The 19155-nt window shown below is 48.8% G+C and overlaps 1 protein-coding gene across 2 annotated transcripts in view; it reads right to left on the reverse strand.

Annotated features, from left to right (window-relative positions):
• The window catches only part of smox (spermine oxidase), a 35316-nt gene extending 17443 nt beyond the window's left edge, over positions 1-17873 (reverse strand). The window contains exons 1-2 of one of the 2 annotated variants that reach the window (XM_038793241.1): positions 17711-17873; positions 5164-5398 (exon numbers count right to left, since the gene is read on the reverse strand). In XM_038793241.1, coding sequence (XP_038649169.1) covers positions 5164-5371 — 208 coding nt within the window. In that variant the 5' untranslated portion in view covers positions 5372-5398; positions 17711-17873. Of the gene's footprint in view, positions 1-5163; positions 5399-15968; positions 16012-17710 lie in introns of those variants that run through there. The other variant, XM_038793242.1, reaches the window with a different exon arrangement.
• Positions 17874-19155: the final 1282 nt, after the last annotated feature.

The following is a 19155-nucleotide window of genomic DNA, read 5'->3' on the forward strand; positions in this document are numbered from 1 at the left end:
ATCAATCGAGGCATTCAAAATAGAATTGAATAATTATCTGGAAAGAAACAATGTGCAGGGCCACACTCAAAAGGCAGGGGAATGGCACGGGGTGCATTTCTCTCACGACGGGGGGGGGGGTAACAAATGGCCTCCTTCTGTGCTGTAACAATTCGATGATTTATACACTGGTCATATTTAAAATAAACATCTTTGTTTGTGTCTTTCTGAGCAACTTAATAGGTTCGTAAGGTTTTAATTAAAGTTTTCTTGGGATGTGAGCACTGCTGCCCATTTGTTGCCCATCGCTAATTGCCTTTGAGGGGGTGGTAGTGATCATCAACAAAGCAGCTCAGGTTCTGTACAGTAGGTATACACACAGTGCTGTTATAGAGGGAGCTCCAAGGATTGCCACAGTGCAGGAATGCAAAAGATAAAGCTGACGCACCTGCAACCATCTTCAGCCAGAAATGCCAAGTGGATCTCTGCTTCCTCCAGAGGTGACAGTCTTCAGCCAATTTGATTCACTCAACGTGAAATCAAGGAACAGCTGAAAGCACTGGGTCCTGCAAATGGCCTGACAATATTCCTGCAATAGTACTGAAGACTTGTGCTCCAGAACTTGCCACGCCTCTAGCCAAGCTGGTCCAAGTACAGCTACAACACTAGCATCTACCCGGCAATGTGGAAAATTGCCCAAGTATGTCCTGTACACAAACGGCAGGATAAATCCAACCCAGCCAATTACCATACCATTAATCTACCCTGTATCATCAGCAAAATGATGGGAGGTGCCCTCCGCGGTGCAGTACTTACTCAGCAACAACCTGCTCACCAATGCCCAGTTTGGGTTCTGCCCGGATCACGGCGTTCCACAGTCTTGGAGAAATGAGCCGAATTCCAGAGGTGAGGTGATATTAACTGTGGCAACAAGGAGTCTGAGTAAAATTGGGCTCAGTAGGAATCAGGGATGAAAGCTCTCCACTTACCAGACTCATAGGTAGATCATAGAACTTACAGTGTAGAAGGAGGCCATTTGGCCCATCACGTCTGCACCAGCTATTGGAAAGAGCACCCTGCGCCTCCACCCTGTAACCCAGTAACCCCTCCTAACCTGTTTGGAAACTAAGGGGCAATTTAGCATGGCCAATCCACCTAACCTGCACATCTTTGGACTATGGAGGAAACCGGAGTACCCGGAGGAAACCCATGCAGACACAGGGAGAAAGTGCAAACTCCACCTAGGCAGTCACCAGAGGCCAGAATTGGACCTGGGACCCTGGAGCTGTGAGGCAGCAGTGCTAACCACTGTGCCACCGTGCCGTCCCACAAACGAAGATGGTTGTGGTTGATGGACATGATGTGGAGATGCCGGCGTTGGACTGGGGTGAGCACAGTAAGAAGTCTTACAACACCAGGTTAAAGTCCAACAGGTTTGTTTCAAATCACTAGCTTTCGGAGCACTGCTCCTTCCTCAGGTGAATGAAGAGGTACCCCTGTCTCTGGATCTGTAAAGACTTAATTACCTGCAAATGCTCGCATTCAAAGCATTGTCTTGCATCTTTGACTTTGTCTATGTATATGTTTCTGGAACATACCTCTTCATTCACCTAAGGAAGGAGCAGTGCTCCGAAAGCTAGTGTTTGAAACAAACCTGTTGGACTTTAACCTGTTGTTGGAAGACTTCTTACTGTGGTTGATGCAGTTCAACCATCACCAACCTGGGGCATCCTCAGGTTAGTGTCCCACGCTCAGTCATCTTCAGTTGCTTCACGCCAAAATTAGGCCAGAATGGGTAGTTTGCTGATAATTGCACAATGCTCACCACTGACAACTCCTCAGATTCTGAAACAGTCCATATCCAAGATCTGGGCATCATTCAGACTTGGGTTGATAAGTGGCAAGTAGTATTCACACCATACAAGTGCCAGACAATGACCATCTCCAACAAGAAATAATCCAACTAATGTCCCTTCAAGCTCAATGGCATTAACAGCACTGAAACCCCCACCATCAACATCCTGGGGGTTGCCATTGACCAGAAACTGAACTGGATTAGCCATTCAATGAGTAATTCATCTCTTGACTTCCCAATGTCTGTCCACCATCTATAAGTTGGAGTGTGACGGGATTCTCTTCACTTGACTCATGGCAGCAGTTCCAGCAACACTCAGGAAGCCCTTTTCACTCGAGCTATTTGCTGTGCCTCCTTCGACAGTACCTTCAAAACCTATGACTGCTACCACCTAGAAGGACAAACATTTACTGATGATTGCATGGTGCTCAGTTCCATTCTCAATGCCACAGGTAATGAAAAGATCTGTGGCCACATAAGTCGAAACCTGGACAATGTTCAGGTTTGGACTGAATTCCTAGCTGCACGGCAGGTGTACCTGCACCATGTGGACTGCAGCGCTTCAAGAAGGGGGGGTCACCAAGAGCACGTCTCAACAGCAATTAGGGATGGACAATAAATGCTGGCCCAACCAATGATTCCCACATCGCATGAAAAAATAAATTGAAATAAATATGGCAACTATTCCGTGTGGTAGTGAGTTCCATGTTCAAACCATTCACTGGATAGGGAAATATGTCCTGAATTCCTGACTGGATTTCGTAGTGACTATCTTATATTGATGGCCACTAGTTTGGGATTCAATAGCTGAGTATAGTGCATCAGCGTGCGCAGAAATGCACATTAATCTTCTGGGCATTCAGCAAAATATCACTACGAGGAGCACTAAATAACGTCGACAATCTGGCTACCCATCCTCACATACACAATATCTCTATGAATTTACAGTGCAGAAGGAGGCCATTCGGCCCATTGAGTCTGCACTGCCCCTTGGAAAGGGCACCCTACCCAAGCCCACACATCCACCCTATCCCCATAACTAAATAACCCCACTCAAACTTTTTGGACACTGAGGGTAATTTAGCAAGTCCAATCCACCTAACCTGCATATCTTTGGACTGTGGGAAGAAACGGGAGCACCCGGAGGAAACCCACACAGACAAGGGGAGAACATGCAGACTCCACACAGACAGTGACCCAAGCCGGGAATCAAACCTGGGACCCTGGGGCTGTGAAGCAACTGTGCTAACCACTGTGCTACTGTGCTCTCAAAGGAAGCAGCAATAATCGGAGAACTCAGAGTGACCACTTGTTGAATAATCCCAAGACTTCAGCTCAGTTCCAGGAACCTTTTCCGGTCAGCATTAGATGTTATAACGTGGAACGCTCACCCAAGGGAAAGCAGTAGAGGATGTGGGAACCAGCAGGGGTTTAGGGTGAGAACCGATCACTGATCCCATGGATGGACTGTCCAGTTTCACTGTGTCACCTATAAATGCATCGGAGGTCCTTAACTTCCTCAGAGCGGAAATCTCCAGCAGATTGCCACTCTCGACAGGCTTACCCTCACTGAAATTCGAAAGCCCCTGTCTCACTCAACCTCACTCATTCAGGCTGGGTGAGACTGGAGCAGCGAAACGCAAACCTGAGGACTGACTGGGACGCAGGGAAGAAATCAGCACCCCCTTTTTATGGCACTAGCCATAAAGGAGATGGTTAAAGGGACAAGGACAAGGTAATGTCCTTGTCAGGAGGGGGGTCGGATAGGGGTGTGGAACCTCTGGGGATTCATGTGCATGCGGGATACCCATGCCAGGCTGGGTCTGGTTGTGTAAATAATTACTCTGGAGTTAGAGCTTATTTTCTTTCTAAATCATTCAGAGTAACTATTAGGGTAAAACCATCTGACGTTAGTGATTTAAATCATTTATGCCGAATGGTTCTCAACCCAGTGCAATTGCCCAGAGGAAGTTAGCACTTCTGGGCAATTGCCGGGTAGACCCTTACATGGGAACTTCCTGGAGGGAGTCCCCAGTGCATCATTGGGGTTCCCCAATGATAAGTGGCAATGATAAGCGACGCTGGGGAATCAGGATGTTACGGACCACAGCATGGCGCATCATATGCCTGTATCCCAGCTCAAAGTCCCATTCACCTGTTACTCCTGTGCTCATTGACCCTCAGTCAAAGATTCTCATCCTTGTTTTCAAATCTCTCCATGGCCTCATTCCTTCCGATCTCAGTAAACTTTCCCCAGCTCTACAACCATCCAAGATCTCTCCAGTCTTCCAACTCTGGTGTCTTGTGAATCCCTGACTTTCATCCCTCCACCACTGGCACCTGTACCTTCAGCTGCCTAGACTCTAGGATTTGGAATTTCCTCCCTCAGCCTCCACTTTCCCTCGCTTACTTCCTTTTATTCCCTTAAACTAAACTCTTTGAGCACTCTACCACCTCCCCATGTGGTGCAATATCAGGACTTGTTTGATAATGTTCCTGTGGGGCGCCGTGTGCATTTTTTTAGTCTCTCACGGGGATGTGAGTGTCACTGACAAGGTCAGCATTTGTCGCCCGTCCCTAATTGGCCTTGAATTGAGTGGCTCGCGAGGTCGTTTCAGAGGACAGTTAGGAGTCAACCGCATTGGATCTGGAGTCACATATAGAGGCCGGATTTCCATCCCTAAAGGATATTCGTGAAGCAGGTGGGTTTTTGCAACAATAGATCATAGAATTTACAGTGCAGAAGGCCATTCGGCCCATCGAGTCTGCACTGGCTCTTGGAAAGAGCACCCTATCCAAGCCCACACCCCCACCCTATCCCCATAACCCAGTAATCTCACCCAACACTAAGGGCAATTTTGGACACTAAGGGCAATTTATCATGGCCAAGCCACCTAACCTGCACATCTTTGGACTGTGGGAGGAAACCGGAGCACCCGGAGGAAACCCACGCACACACGGGGAGAACGTGCAAACTCCGCACAGACAATGACCCAGCGAGGAATCGAACCTGGGACAGTGGTGCTGTGAAGCCACAGTGCTATCCACTTGTGCTACCGTGCTGCCCTATGATGATCCCATGGTCACCATTCCTGAAACCAGCTTTTCAATTCCAGATTTATCTAATTAATTCCAATTCCACCAGCTGCCGTGGTGGGATTTGAACCCATGTCCGACCTGGGCCTCGAGATTACCAATCCAGTAACATTACACTACGCCACTGTCTCCCGGTTATATAAAATAGAAGTTAGTGTGAAACGCTCCACACTGAGATCCTTCCATTTACTCCATATCACCAGATGTTGGGTTTCAAAAAAGAGAAGGCTTACCAAGTTTAACACTTTGCACTCTGCCTCCGATTCGCTCAGATGCTTCTAGAATGACAATGTCTGTGAACCCGTTCGCTAGGAGTTTTTTTGTAGCAGATAGGCCAGCGAGCCCAGCACCGATGACGACTATTCGAGGTTGTCGCTTTCTCTGAGAGCCACTACTGAGAGGATCATCTGCACTGTCTGAAGATATTTCACAACTTTGCATACCGCCCAAGCTCTTCTTCTATTGAAACTAGAAGGAAATGATACAAATCAAGGTCAAGAGCAATCACAGTCAATCAAAAAACATAAGAAATAGGAGGAGTAGGGCCATTCGGCCCCTTGAGCCGTCTTTACCATTCAATGGTTGATCTTTTAACTGAACTTCAGTGTGCCACCCTATCCCCAGATCCTTTGATTACCTTACTGCACACAAATCTATTGATCTCAGTCCCGATTACACTGGGTGGTTGAGCATCTACAATCCTCCAGGATGGTGAATTCCAAAGATCTACAACAGCAGTGGGAAACCTGCGGCCCACCTAGGTTCTGAGTGCACCTCACAAGACATTTCGTTGACCGTTGCCCACACGGAGAGTTGCCAAATTCTGCTGACTTCCATCCTCCTCGATTTTCTACCGGTAAAAGAAAAGTCACCATAGTCCCAGAAGACCATAGGCTGCTTTCCCCTTTGCAGGGGAGAGCTGACTGGTGGTGATTTAAAACGAAAGAGAAAATGCTGGAAAATCTCAGCAAGTCTGGCAGCATCTGTATGGAGAAAAAAGAGCTAATGTTTCGAGTCCGATGACTCTTTGTCAAAGCTAACAGACAAAGTGGGAAATATTTATACTGTGGAGTGAGAATGAAAGATGAGTCATAGCCACAGAAACCCAGGGAAACCGGGTGCTAATGGCCACAGAAACTAAGGGGAAAGAGTGCTAATGGCAGTCCCAGAGAGAACAAAAGGTGTGAAAGGTCAAACAGCAGGGAAACTAACATCAGGGGATGAACTGTAGGTGTGGGGGGAGGGGAAGGGGGAAGCGAAGAGAAGAAAGGTGCAGGAAAGGTGGATAAGATTGGGGGGGGGAAATTAAATGTATAAAAGTATATGGCGGTGATGTAACCCGAGAATCGCCACACCTCAGGCGAGGGGCAAGGTTGAGAAGGTTCACGAATAACCTCAGCCGGTACGGGAATGAACCCGTGCTGCTGGCCTTGCTCTGCATCATAAACCAGCCATCTAGCCAACTGAGCTAAACCTTTAAAAAAAAAAAATTTAGAGTTCCCCATTCATTTTTTTCCAATTCAGGAGGAATTTAGCGTGGCCAATCAACCTAGTTTGCCCAATTTTGGGTTGTGGGGTCGAAACCCACGCAAACACGGGGAGAATGTGCAAACTCCACACAGACAGTGACCCAGAAGCAGGATCGAACCTGGGATCTCAGCACCGTGAGGCTGCAGTGCTAACCCACTGCGCTACCGTGCTATCCTACCCCCCCCCCCCCCCCCCCCCCATTTCCTACCAATCTGACTCAGGTGATCCACACGTAAAGCAAGGGCAAGTGAAGTGAGGTACATGCTAATTGCAACAACATTGAGTATGAACCTTGTGTTCCCTCTCCGTCCAAAATGTGAATATTTATTTTGTTTTTGACATGCAAAGTTGATGGTAGTTCTATTAATATATAAATGGTTAAATATTTTCTGTAACTCGTTCTGAAATATTCGGTGTGTATTAAATATAATTAATCTTATTCATGGGGTCGTGTTTAGGGAACAAGCCTGATTTCAAACTTGTGTCCGACTGAGATGGAGAAGAGCCACTCATGCGGCCCACTCACTAGCCTAGGTGGCCCATCACTGATCTACAATCATCAGAGTGAAAAAGCTTCTGCTCATTTCAGTCGGAACTGGTCGACCCATTACCTGAAGATTATGGCTCCTAGGTCTAGACTCCCGAGCCAGGGTCAACAGTCCTTCATCATCAATAACAAATATTCACAGGTCACGTTCAACAACATCAGGTGCAAGAGAAGCTTACGCAGACAAACTGGCGGTATCATCGGTTGGACAGTGTGATGTGAAGATTTTCGATGCATTCCCCCCCCCTCCCCCCGATCACCTGCCATAACCTGGCTGTGAATCCTGGCGAAAAGGCTTGGTTACCTGCTTCTCTGGAGGTTTCGACTGGAATAAAGAAACTTTATTCGGGGCCAGGAGTTCATTAACAGAAGAGTCCTGAAATTTCTATCTGCTGCCAAGCCCCGGCCAGTGTCTCAGAGGGGGACAGATTTCAGAGGCTGAAGTGGGAACCCAAAATCCGTTCTTCCAAAATGTTCCTTGGGTAGCATGGAGGATGTGGGCACTGCCACACGACTGCCCGCATTATGGGGTGATTCCCAGTGGACTCCTGACTCATTCAACAGATCAGCATCCACAGGATGCATTGCATCAAGTCACCAAGGCTTCCACCACAACATTGCCAGCACCTCAGGCAGCAAGTGAAATAGACCACCATCACCTCCAAATTCTTAAAGTCACACATCATTCCCAATTGGACATGTGTCACAGTTCCTTCATCGTCACTGCCTACCTAACAACATTGTTGGAGTATTTTCATAAAATCAGAGAATCATTCAGCGAAAGAGGAAAGCCCCTTGACCAACTGTGTCTATGCTGACTCCTTGAGGCAGTTATCAGGTGAGTCCAACTCCTATCTCATAGCTGGACAAGGTTTTGCGATTCAAGCACTTATCCAATTCTCTTTCTGAAGGATGTGATTGATCTTGCTTTCATCACGTTTTCAGGCAATGCATTCCAGATCACAAAAACTTGCAAAAGAATGTTTTCTCACACCACCAGTTCTTTTCATCTTTTTTTTTTATAAATGTTTTTATTCAGTTTTCGTATTTTATATTGAACAAATTACAAATTGTTAGGAGAGAGAAAAAAAAAACAAACAAAAACAAACACGCAAAAATTAACATACATATTTACAGGTAAGCATCTTCGTAGTAGTAACTGCGCCCCCCCCCCCCCCCCCTCAACATGTTTATTTAGCTTGGTTTTGGGCCTTAGCTAGCCATCGAACCCCCGTAACGAACCTGTAGCCCCCCCCCCCCTCCCGCTACCTTCCCCCGACTATTCTTCCTCTTGTACATTGGCCACAAATAGGTCCCGGAACAGTTGCATGAATGGCTCCCACGTTCTGTGGAAGCCGTCGTCCGACCCTCGGATGGCAAATTTGATTTTCTCCATTTGGAGAGATTCCGAGAGGTCGGACAGCCAGTCCGCAGCTCTGGGCGGTGCTGCTGACCGCCAGCCAAACAGGATTCTACGGCGGGCGATCAGGGAGGCAAAGGCAAGGGCATCCGCCCTCCTCCCCAGGAATAGATCTGGCTGTTCTGAGACCCCGAAGACCGCCACTATCGGGCATGGCTCCACCCTCACTCCCACCACTTTGGACATTACCTCGAAGAAGGCTGTCCAGTACTCCACGAGTCTGGGGCAGGACCAGAACATGTGGGCGTGGTTGGCCGGGCCTCTTTGGCACCGTTCACATCTGTCTTCCACCTCCGGGAAGAACCTACTCATACGGGTTCTTGTTAAGTGGGCTCTATGTACCACTTTTAGTTGCGTCAGGCTGAGCCTTGCGCACGTGGAGGTGGAGTTGACCCTATGCAGTGCTTCGCTCCAGAGTCCCCACCCGATCTCCATCCCCAGGTCGTCCTCCCATTTCCTCCTTGTTGCGTCCAGTACGGTGTCGTCCCTATCTACCAGTCGGTCATACATGTCACTACAGTTCCCTTTCTCTAGGATACTTGCGTCCAGTAGGTCTTCCAGTAGTGTCTGTCGTGGCGGTTGTGGGTACGTCCTTGTCTCCTTTCGTAGGAAGTTTTTGAGCTGCAGGTACCGTAGCTCGTTCCCCCCAGCTAGCTGAAATTTCTCTGTCAGTTCGTCCAGTGTTGCGATCCTGTCGTCCGTGTATAGGTCCCTGACTGTCAGTGTCCCCCCGTCCTGCCTCCACCTTTTGAAGGTGGCGTCGGTCAGTGCTGGTTTGAACCTATGGTTGTTGCAGATGGGAGCCCTGTTCGACATTTTGGTCAGGCCAAGTTGCTGCCGCAGTTGGTTCCAGGATTGGAGGGTGGCTGTCACCACTGGGCTGCTGGAGTGTTTTTTGGGTGGGGATGGGAGTGCTGCCGTGGCGAGGGCCCGGAGGGAGGTTCCCATGCAGGAGGCCTCCTCCGCACGCACCCACTCAGCTTCTGGCTCCTGGATCCATCCCCTTACTCGCTCGGCTGTTGCTGCCCAGTGGTAGAATTGTAGATTCGGGAGGGCTAACCCTCCCCTGGTTTTTGTTTTTTGTAAGACCTTCTTTGGGATCCTAGCATTTTTACCCCCCCATACGAACGCCATGATGAGTTTGTCCAGCGCTTTGAAAAAGGCCTTGGGGATGTAGATCGGAATGGATCTAAACAGGAAGAGGAACCTGGGCAGTACGTTCATTTTGATCGTCTGAACTCTCCCCGCGAGGGAGAGCGGGAGTGTGTTCCATCTTTGCAGGTCCTTTTTAACTTCCTCCGTCAGGCTGGTGAGGTTCCATTTGTGGATCCCTTTCCAGTCATGGGCTATTTGGATCCCCAGGTAGCGGAATTTATGTCGGGCTTGTTTGAACGGCAGCCCCTTTAGTGCTGCCCCCCCCCCCCCCCCCCTTGCGGGTGTAATGGGAAGATCTCACTTTTGCTCATGTTGAGTTTGTAGCCCGAGAAGGCTCCAAACTCTTTCAGGAGCGCGATGATTCCGTCCATGCTGCTTTGTGGGTCCGAGATATAGAGGAGCAGATCATCCGCATAGAGTGAGACTCTGTGCTCTCTACCTCCCCTTCGGATCCCCCTCCAATTTTTTGCTGCCCTGAGCGCGATTGCTAGCGGTTCGATTGCTAGTGCGAACAGCAGCGGGGACAGTGGGCATCCTTGTCTGGTGCCCCTGTGCAGCTGGAAGTATTGGGAGTTGGTATTGTTGGTCTGTACACTCGCCATGGGAGCGTTGTACAGGAGCTTTACCCAAGCTGTGAACCCTGTTCCAAGCCCGAACCGCTCCAGTACCTCTATGAGGTATATCCATTCGACTCTGTCGAAGGCCTTTTCTGCGTCCAGGGAGACGATCACCTCTTGTGTTCTCTCCCCGGAGGGGGTCATTATCACGTTCAGCAGGCGCCTGATGTTCGCGGTCAGCTGTCTACCTTTGACAAAGCCCGTCTGGTCCTCTGTGACCACCTCAGGTACACAGTCTTCTAGCCTTTTGGCTAGGATTTTGGCCAGTATTTTGGCGTCTGCATTCAGCAGAGATATGGGTCTGTATGACCCACATTCCGTTGGGTCTTTGTCTTTCTTAGGTATCAGCGAGATTGAGGCCTGTGCTAACGTGGGTGGCAACGTGCCCCTAGCTAGCGAGTCTGTGAACATCTCCCGCATGTGCGGGGCCAGCGCTGTCGCAAATTTTTTGTAGAAGTCCGCCGGGAATCCGTCCGGTCCCGGCGCCTTCCCCGCCTGCATGGAGCTAATGCTCTCCATGATCTCTCCCAGTGCTAGTGGTGCTTCCAGATCCCGTTTTCTGCCCTCTCCCACAACTGGTATGTTCAGTCCGTCAAGAAACCGGTTCATCCCAGCCTTCCCCGTTGGGGGCTCTGAGGTGTACAGCTCTTGGTAGAAGGCCTTGAAGGTTTTGTTAATCTTCTCTGGTTCTGTTTCCAACGTGCCTCTGGTATCTCTGATTTGCGCAATTTCTCTGCTGGCTGCCTGCTTTCTCAGCTGGTGGGCCAACAGGCGGCTGGCTTTGTCTCCGTGTTCGTATAGGGCCCCGCGTGCCTGGCGGAGTTGGTGTACTGCTTTCCTGGTGGAGAGCAGGTCAAAGTTCCTTTGTAATTCTTTTCTCTCCGCCAGGAGTTCTACAGTCGGGGCCTCGGAGTATTTATGGTCTACCTCCAGTATGGAGTCGACCAGCTTCTGCCTAGCCACCCTTTCCTCCCTATCTCTTTGCGCTTTGTAGGCTATGATTTCCCCTCTTAGTACGGCCTTAAGCGCTTCCCAGAACGTGGAGGGTGAGACCTCCCCGTTTTGGTTGATCTCAGTGTACTCCGCTATGGCCTGCGCTATCCTTTCGCTGAAGGCCTTGTCAGCTAGTAAGGCACCGTCCAACCTCCATTTGGGGCGCTGGGCCCTTCCCGTCTCTAGCCGCACATCCATGTAGTGTGGAGCGTGGTCTGATATCACAATTGCGGAGTATTCCACCTTGTCTATCTCTGGAAGCACCGTTTTCCCCACCACAAAGAAGTCAATTCTGGTGTACACGTTGTGTACTGGGGAGAAGAAAGAGAATTCTTTCTCCCCCGGGTGGGCGAATCTCCAGGGGTCTACTGCTCCCATCTGCTCCATATAGTGGCTGAGTTCCCTTGCCATGTTTGAGGTTTTCCCCGTTCTGGGGTTTGATCTGTCCGTCGTTGGGTCCTGTACACAGTTGAAGTCCCCCCCATGATTAGTCGGTGCGTCGCTATGTCCGGGATTTCTGCCATGGTCTTTTGGATGAAGCTCGTGTCGTCCCAGTTGGGCGCGTACACGTTAACTAGAACTACCGGCGCCCCATCCAGGGCCCCGCTGACCATGACATACCGTCCCCCTGGGTCCGTAACCGTCTTTGTCGCCCTAAACATTGTCCTCTTGCCAATCAGGATCGCCACCCCCCTGGCCCTTGCCCCATAACAGGAATGATAGGTTTGTCCCACCCAGCCCTTTCTTACCCGCAGTTGGTCCTGCTCCCTCAAGTGCGTCTCTTGGAGGAAGACTATGTCGGCCCTCATGTTTCTAAGGTGGGTGAGGACTCTAGATCTCTTCACTGGGCCGTTAAGTCCCCTTACGTTCCAGGTGACTATTCTGGTGGGGGGCTTCTGCCCCCTTGCTCCTGTGGGGTTAACCATATTTGTCCGGTGGACGCGCCCCTGCCCTCTGGGGTTTCCCTATGTTAGGGAACCGTCCAGGATGTCCACTATCACTGCTCTCCCCATGCGGTCGGGTCCCTGCGCTCCGGGGTTCCCCCTTGTCCCGGGGACACCCGCCATGGCCGTCCACTTTGTGTCCGCCACGCGGGTAGTCCCCTGCACTCCGGGGGGCCCCTTCACCCACAGACCGTACTGGGTGGGTGCTTGCAGCAGTTCCCTGTTTCGAGCCCTTGTCTGTGGCACTTTGTGGCCCTATTCCCTTACTGGCCTCTTTTGTCCCTTCGTCCCTGCGTTTCCCCTCCCTGGTCTCTCGCCCCCCGGGTGCCCCCCCCCCCCGCTCTATCCCTTTCGGGGATACCCCTGTGTACCCCTCCATTGCCCCTCTCTCCCCCATTCCTGTCCCCATTTGAGTTCTTTTCATCTTAAACCAGAGAACCATAGAAAAGTTACAGCACAGAAGGAGGCCATTCGACCCATTTTGTCCATGCCTGCCCGAGGACACTTAGGTGCCCTTTCTAATCCAACCTTCCTACACCCTGTTCATCACCATTTAGCTTACAGCACACCCACGACCCTCTGCTCTTTGAATAAAAAGTTTCTTCCTCATTTCCCATCTACACCTTCCCTTTGGTTACAGGTATTGCTGCCACTGGAAACTGGTTGTATTCATTTACATTATCAAAATCCTTCATGATTTTGAACACTTCTAAAAACGAAATTCTCTTAAACTTCTCTGCTCCGGGAGAGTAACACACTAACTTCTCCAGATTGCCCACATAAATTAAGCCCCTCAGTCCCGATGCCACTGAAATCTCTTCTGCATCCTCTCTATGGTCTTGTCATCCTGACTATGACATGGTGCTCAGAATTGGACATGATACACCAGTTGGGTACAACCCAATCTTCTACAAAGGTTTAGCTTCACTTCCCATTTGTACTCTGTGCCTCTATTTGTAGAGACAAATATCTTATCTACTTTTTTTAAAGCCCTCCAAATGTGCCCTGCCGCCAGCAAAGACATGTGTAAATACACCTCTGGGTGTCTCTGTTCCTGCACTCAAAGAACCATACAGTGCAGGAGGTGGCCATTCGGCCCATCCAGTCTGCACCGACCCTCTGAAAGAGCACCCCATCCCTGTAATCCCACCTAACCTGTACATCTTTGAATACAAAGGGGCAATTTAGCATTTTAAAATTAGCCTTTTAAAATTGTACCATTTTGCTCGTATACCTTCTCCTCATTCATCCTACCAAAATAAATCACTCACACTTCTCTGCATTCCTCTTCCATCAGGCAGGAGATACAAAAGTCTGAGAACAGACACTAACGGATTCAAAAACAGCTTCTTACCCGCTGTTACCAGACTCCTGAATGGCCCTCTTCTGGACTGAACTGATCTCTTCACACATGTTCTCTATTGAGTAGTACTACACTCCGTATGCTTCACCCTATGTCTATGTATTTACACTGTATCTATCATATAGAACATAGAACATAGAACAGTACAGCACAGAACAGGCCCTTCGGCCCTCGATGTTGTGCCGAGCAATGATCACCCTACTTAAACCCACGTAACCCGTACACCCGTAACCCAACAATCCGCCCATTAACCTTACACTACGGGCAATTTAGCATGGCCAACCCACCTAACCCGCACATCTTTGGACTGTGGGAGGAAACCGGAGCACCCGGAGGAAACCTACGCACACACGGGGAGGACGTGCAGACTCCACACAGACAGTGACCCAGCCGGGAATCGAACCTGGGACCCTGGAGCTGTGAAGCATTGATGCTAACCACCATGCTACCGTGAGGCCCCTACGTCCTATGTCCTATGTTTTTTCATGTATGGAATGATCTGCCTGGACAGTGCGCAGAACAATACTTTTCACTATGCCTCAGTACACGTGACAATAAATCTAATCCAAATCCATTCAATTTCGTCTGCCATAGGTCTGCTCACTGCACCAGCCTGTCCATGTGCTCCTAAAGGCTGCTGCTATGCTCCTCATTGTCTATTACATTTCCAAATTTTACCACTGAAAATTCTGAAATTATGCTCCATTTACCTCAATCCAGCTCACTAATATTGCAAAGACCATACATACATATACTGACCATATACAAAGATCATATTTATCAGTAAATCACTTGTGCTAATATGAACCGCTCAGGGATACTGCTGTATACATTCCTCCAGACTGGAAAACAGTCACCATTAGTTCCTGCCTTCAGTCCAAGTGAATGTTGTACCTATGCTGCTATGTCCCTTTACTTCCCCGAGCTTCAAATGGCTCCAGATCTATTATGTGGGACTTCACCAAACGTCTTTCAAAAGTCCACATTCACATCAAACTCACAACCCTCATCAGATACTTAATTAAATCAAGTCAGTCAAATACGAATTGCCATGAATGCAGATTTTTAATTGTTAACCCATATTTTTCCCCCAAGCGTTAATTAATTTTGTTCCAGATCACCGCTTCTAAATTTCATCCTCATTTCACAGGGTAATAAAGGTCGGCCTTACTAATGCCACCCATATCCTGAGAATCCAGCTGAGTGTGTAGACACAGAAAAGGAATAACACTGACTGGCCAGGATAAGCAAACAGAAAGACTGAGGTAGAACTCAAAATAGTATGGTGGCCTGAAAAAGACTGTGTGCAATAAAAGAGTATAAATATCATTATGACATGACTTTACTATCTTAATGCAGACACTAAACTGTTTATTTTAAATAGGTTAATGCCTCCATTAAAATAATATATCTCATACATGCATTTGAAACACTTGTGTACTAATGTCTCAGCAGGTTTAGCACAGGGCTACATAGCTAGCTTTTAAAGCAGACAATGGCAGGCCAGCAGCGCGGGTTCAATTCCCGTACCAGCCTCCTCGAACAGGCGCCAGAATGTGGCGACTAGGGGCTTTTCACAGTAACTTCGTTTGAAGTCTACTTGTGACAATAAGTGATTTTCATTTCATTTCATGTCCAGTGAGTCTTAAAGCCAACAGTCCCACTGCAAACTATTGGAATCACAGAATTGTTACAGTGCAGAAGGAGGCCATTCGGCACATTATGTCTGCCCCGTCTCTCCAAACGAGCATCATGCCCGTGATAAAAACAGAAAATGCTGGTTAAACCCAGGAGGTCTGGCAGCATCTGTGGAGAGAGACACAAAGTTCAAGGGGAGTAGGTGGGACAGCGGTCTGCGGAGGGTGCAACTCGGTAGATTAGGTCAGTCGCATCAGGGATCAGCGGATTTCCTCTGTTGGGCCGCCTCCCGTGTGGGCTCAGCTGTCATTGAGCGCAATTCCTCCGTTGGTGGTTCGCTGCAATCGTCCCTGGGTTGGCAGGGAATGCCAGTTAGAGGGGCAGAGATGGCCTGTCACTCCTGCGCCGAGTTCCCCTGGAAGGAGTCTTCGCTGTTTCCTGGTGTCAAGGGAAGTGACTGTTTCCACGCCTTCTCCCTTCGAACTGTGTGTTTCTCTCTCCACCGATGCTGCCAGACCTGCTGAGATTAGCCAGCGGTTTCTGTTTCTATTTCAGATTTCCACCATCTGCAGTATTTTGCTTTGATGATCATGACTGAGGCACTGCCAACTGTCGCAAAGCAGAAGTGCAAAACAGTACCACAAACCAGATGATAAGACATCAAAGTGCCCAGTTTTCCTGGGGTTAAAGTGATCGACTGCCATCTGGGTCAAAGGAACACTGGATGAGGTGGTATACTGTGACATGCCCCAAAGAGTTTGTCAGAGGTCCCAGGACTTATTTGGAAAAGAAAGAGCAATGCACAGGCGATATCTGCATAGCGCCACGTACCTGGAAAGCGGGTGGGCGAGGCGGCTGAACAGGTTTGGAGCTCCCAGTACTGAATGCTGTGTTTGGGTGTGTGGAGGATGTGTTTTAAAGCAAATCACCCCCCGCCCCCACCCCCACCATGTCTGAAGATGCTGCAGACGTGTCATCACATGACCCAAGGCACTTCTCCACCTGCCTGTCACCCTCTCCTGCCTGTCATTCACTCACTCCGGTCGCTCAAAGCACCCAAACAATGTCTGGCCCTGACATTCCGGGACGCAATAGCTCCACACAATCCTTCGAAAATCCTTCCATTTTAAGTGAACTGGATGCAACTTGAATGTCACCCACCGCGACTCAGGGATAAAACAGCGGGGGAGGGGGGTCTGCCCCAGAACCATCTCCCACTTTCAACAACAAAAATCCATCATCAATCTGCCTTTCTGCCATTTGCCTCCCAGTGACAGCTCCGTGGATCTGGAATCATTGGGTAGGGGGCACTGCTGTACTCCTCGACCAGAGACAGACACACAGATACCGGCGGTGGAAATCACCCTGTGTACATGGAGAATGGTGACTGGGTGACAAAGTCATAAAATGTTATCTCCGGGCTTTCTTACTAAAGCCACATTTCAACAGCACGCTGAAACATGACCGAGGGTAGCTTGTCTGTTATTTGCCCCCAACACTGTGTGTGTGTGTACAGAACATCATCTGTCACACATTTCCTAATGTCACTCTCAATCCAGCAAAGCAAAAGGTACTATATCATTACATTAAGATGGGTGGGAGAAGGCTGCAGAATAATGCCAGAATGGAGCAGTAGGGCCGAATGGCCTCTTTTTGTACTGCGCGTTCATCCCAAGAGACCGCGAAGACATTGCGAACTTTAGCCCAAATGCTGAAATGTGAGTCTCTCTCTCTCCCCCCCTCCCCCCTCGGCCTCTCTCTTCAAAACAACACCCCCATCACCCCAAACAGGTGGACCGACCACAACTCCGAGAATGAAAGTCTGCACACTTATAGTTCATTGCTTTGAAGAGGAAACAAATGCCCTTACGACTGAACGCACCGGAAGGTGCAAAAGGACGATAAAAGAAACTTTAAATAAATAATGAAATCGGTGTGAGAAGCTGTGTGTGTTTGTGTGAGAGAGAGCCAAAAGGCCAATCATGTTTGCAAGTAACAATTCTGTTTCCAAACAGGATATCAAACAGACCTAATTCGGGTTGGGGGATAGTGATTTTTCAAAAGTGCTGATAAATAACAACACTTCAAACTGATCCGAAATACACGGAGATTCCGGATATAGGTGATTTTGGCGATTCCAATTTAAAAATAAATAAATCTCTCAATGCGTGCAATGTTACCAGAGACAGAGCAGCTGAGGCAGTCTCTGGCAACCCAGCAGTCTCTTGCCACGTACTGAAGGTGGACAAAGCAATGCCGTGTATCTGTGTGGAACAAAAGCACTGGGAGACAACACACAGACCCTCACCAAAGAGAGAAGCACTTCCTAATATTAAAACAATACCGCAGGAAGAGAGCAGGGTGACACACTGACAGTCAGCACACAGTATCAAAAGACACAGGGCACATCTAACCCGAGGTGTTCATTTAATGAATCGTAAGCCTTGTATTGACATTTTCCCCGACAAAGGAACATAGATGTATTATACTGCCGATCCTCCATTGCCAGGAGACCGATTTTGCTTTTCAACAAAAGGGTTTCCTCTTTTTAAAAAAAATTAGCGGCTTTCTACCTCGCCCCGATCGTCCTTCCGCAACACTGAGTCTCCAGCTGAGCCCCTGGCCGTGCGTCTCCGCTTGCCCAGCGTTCCGCTCCTCTCTCTCTCCCCCTCTCCGCTTGTTGTGCTGCTGATCCGGAGAAACCCAGAAGTAGCCAGCCAGCGGCGAGTCCCTGCCGAAGCTCGGCGCAGGCGCAGCTCGCCCGCCACTGTGTCAATTTCATGTGTCAATTTCAGCCAGGCTGCGCGCGCACCGCGTGCTAACCAGGCACCCTGTGCTTGAGGCTGAAGGCTGCCCACATCTCATTCAGAAGTCTTACAACACCAGGTTAAAGTCCAACACGCTTGTTTCACACGCTAGCTTTCGGAGCACTGCTCCTTCCTCAGGTGAACATACCTCTTCATTCACCTGAGGAAGGAGCAGTGCTCTGAAAGCTAGTGTTTGAAACAAACATGTTGGACTTTAACTTGGCGTTGTAAGACTTCTTACTGTGCTGACTCCAGTCCAACGCCGGCATCTCCACATCACACCTCATTCAATAACTGGGTCTAGTCACTGCCGGAGACTAAACAAAGCTGCAGGCGTGGAAAACCTGTCTCTGTTCTCTTATTGGAGAGGCCTGCCTCATTATCAGACACCGAATATTGTATATATATATATATATAGTCCTGTTTTTGTTCATGTATTTGATGTTTGATGGTCAAATTGTTAATGTTACGACTTGCCATGTCTAAATATTTAACAGAAACGTTCAAAGACTGGGCACCTGGGGTGTTCTTTCCCCAGTCATAAAAGCTGGAGTCGGCACGGAAAAAAACACCCCGAGGAGCTTGACAGGAGCAACATTCCAGGATTGTCCAGGAATGCAAATGAACACGCGACTTGTCTCTGATAAAAGCAAATTACTGCAGATGCTGAAATCTGAAACCAAAAGAGGAAATGCTGGAAAATCCCAGCAGGTTTGGCAGCATCTGTAGGGAGAGAAAAGAGCGAACGTTTCAAGCCCGATGACTCTTTGTCAAAATGTGAGATATTTATACTGTGGGATGAGGTAATGAAAGGTGAGTCATAGCCACAGAAAGCAAGGATAAAGAGTGCTAATAGTTACATAAACCAAGGGAAAGGAGTGCTAGTGGCAGTTCCCAGAGAGAATAAAAGATGTGAAAGGCCTAACAGAAGAGAAACTAAAATTAGAGGGTAAACTGGAAGGGAGAAGCAAAGGGGAGGAAAGGTAAGGAGAGGGGGGAATAAGATGGGGGGAACATGTATAAAGAAAGGCAAGAAAGAAATAAAAGGTAAAAGACAAAGAACAAAGAAAAGCACAGCACAGGAACAGGCCCTCCGGACGTCCAAGCCTGTGCCGACCATGCTGCCCATCTAAACTGAAATCTTCTGCACTTCCGGGGTCCGTATCCCTCTATTCCCATCCTATTCATGTATTTGTCAAGATGTCCCTTAA

This window comes from Scyliorhinus canicula, chromosome 3 (genome assembly GCF_902713615.1).
Source record: "Scyliorhinus canicula chromosome 3, sScyCan1.1, whole genome shotgun sequence".
NCBI classification, from domain to species: Eukaryota; Metazoa; Chordata; class Chondrichthyes; order Carcharhiniformes; family Scyliorhinidae; genus Scyliorhinus; species Scyliorhinus canicula.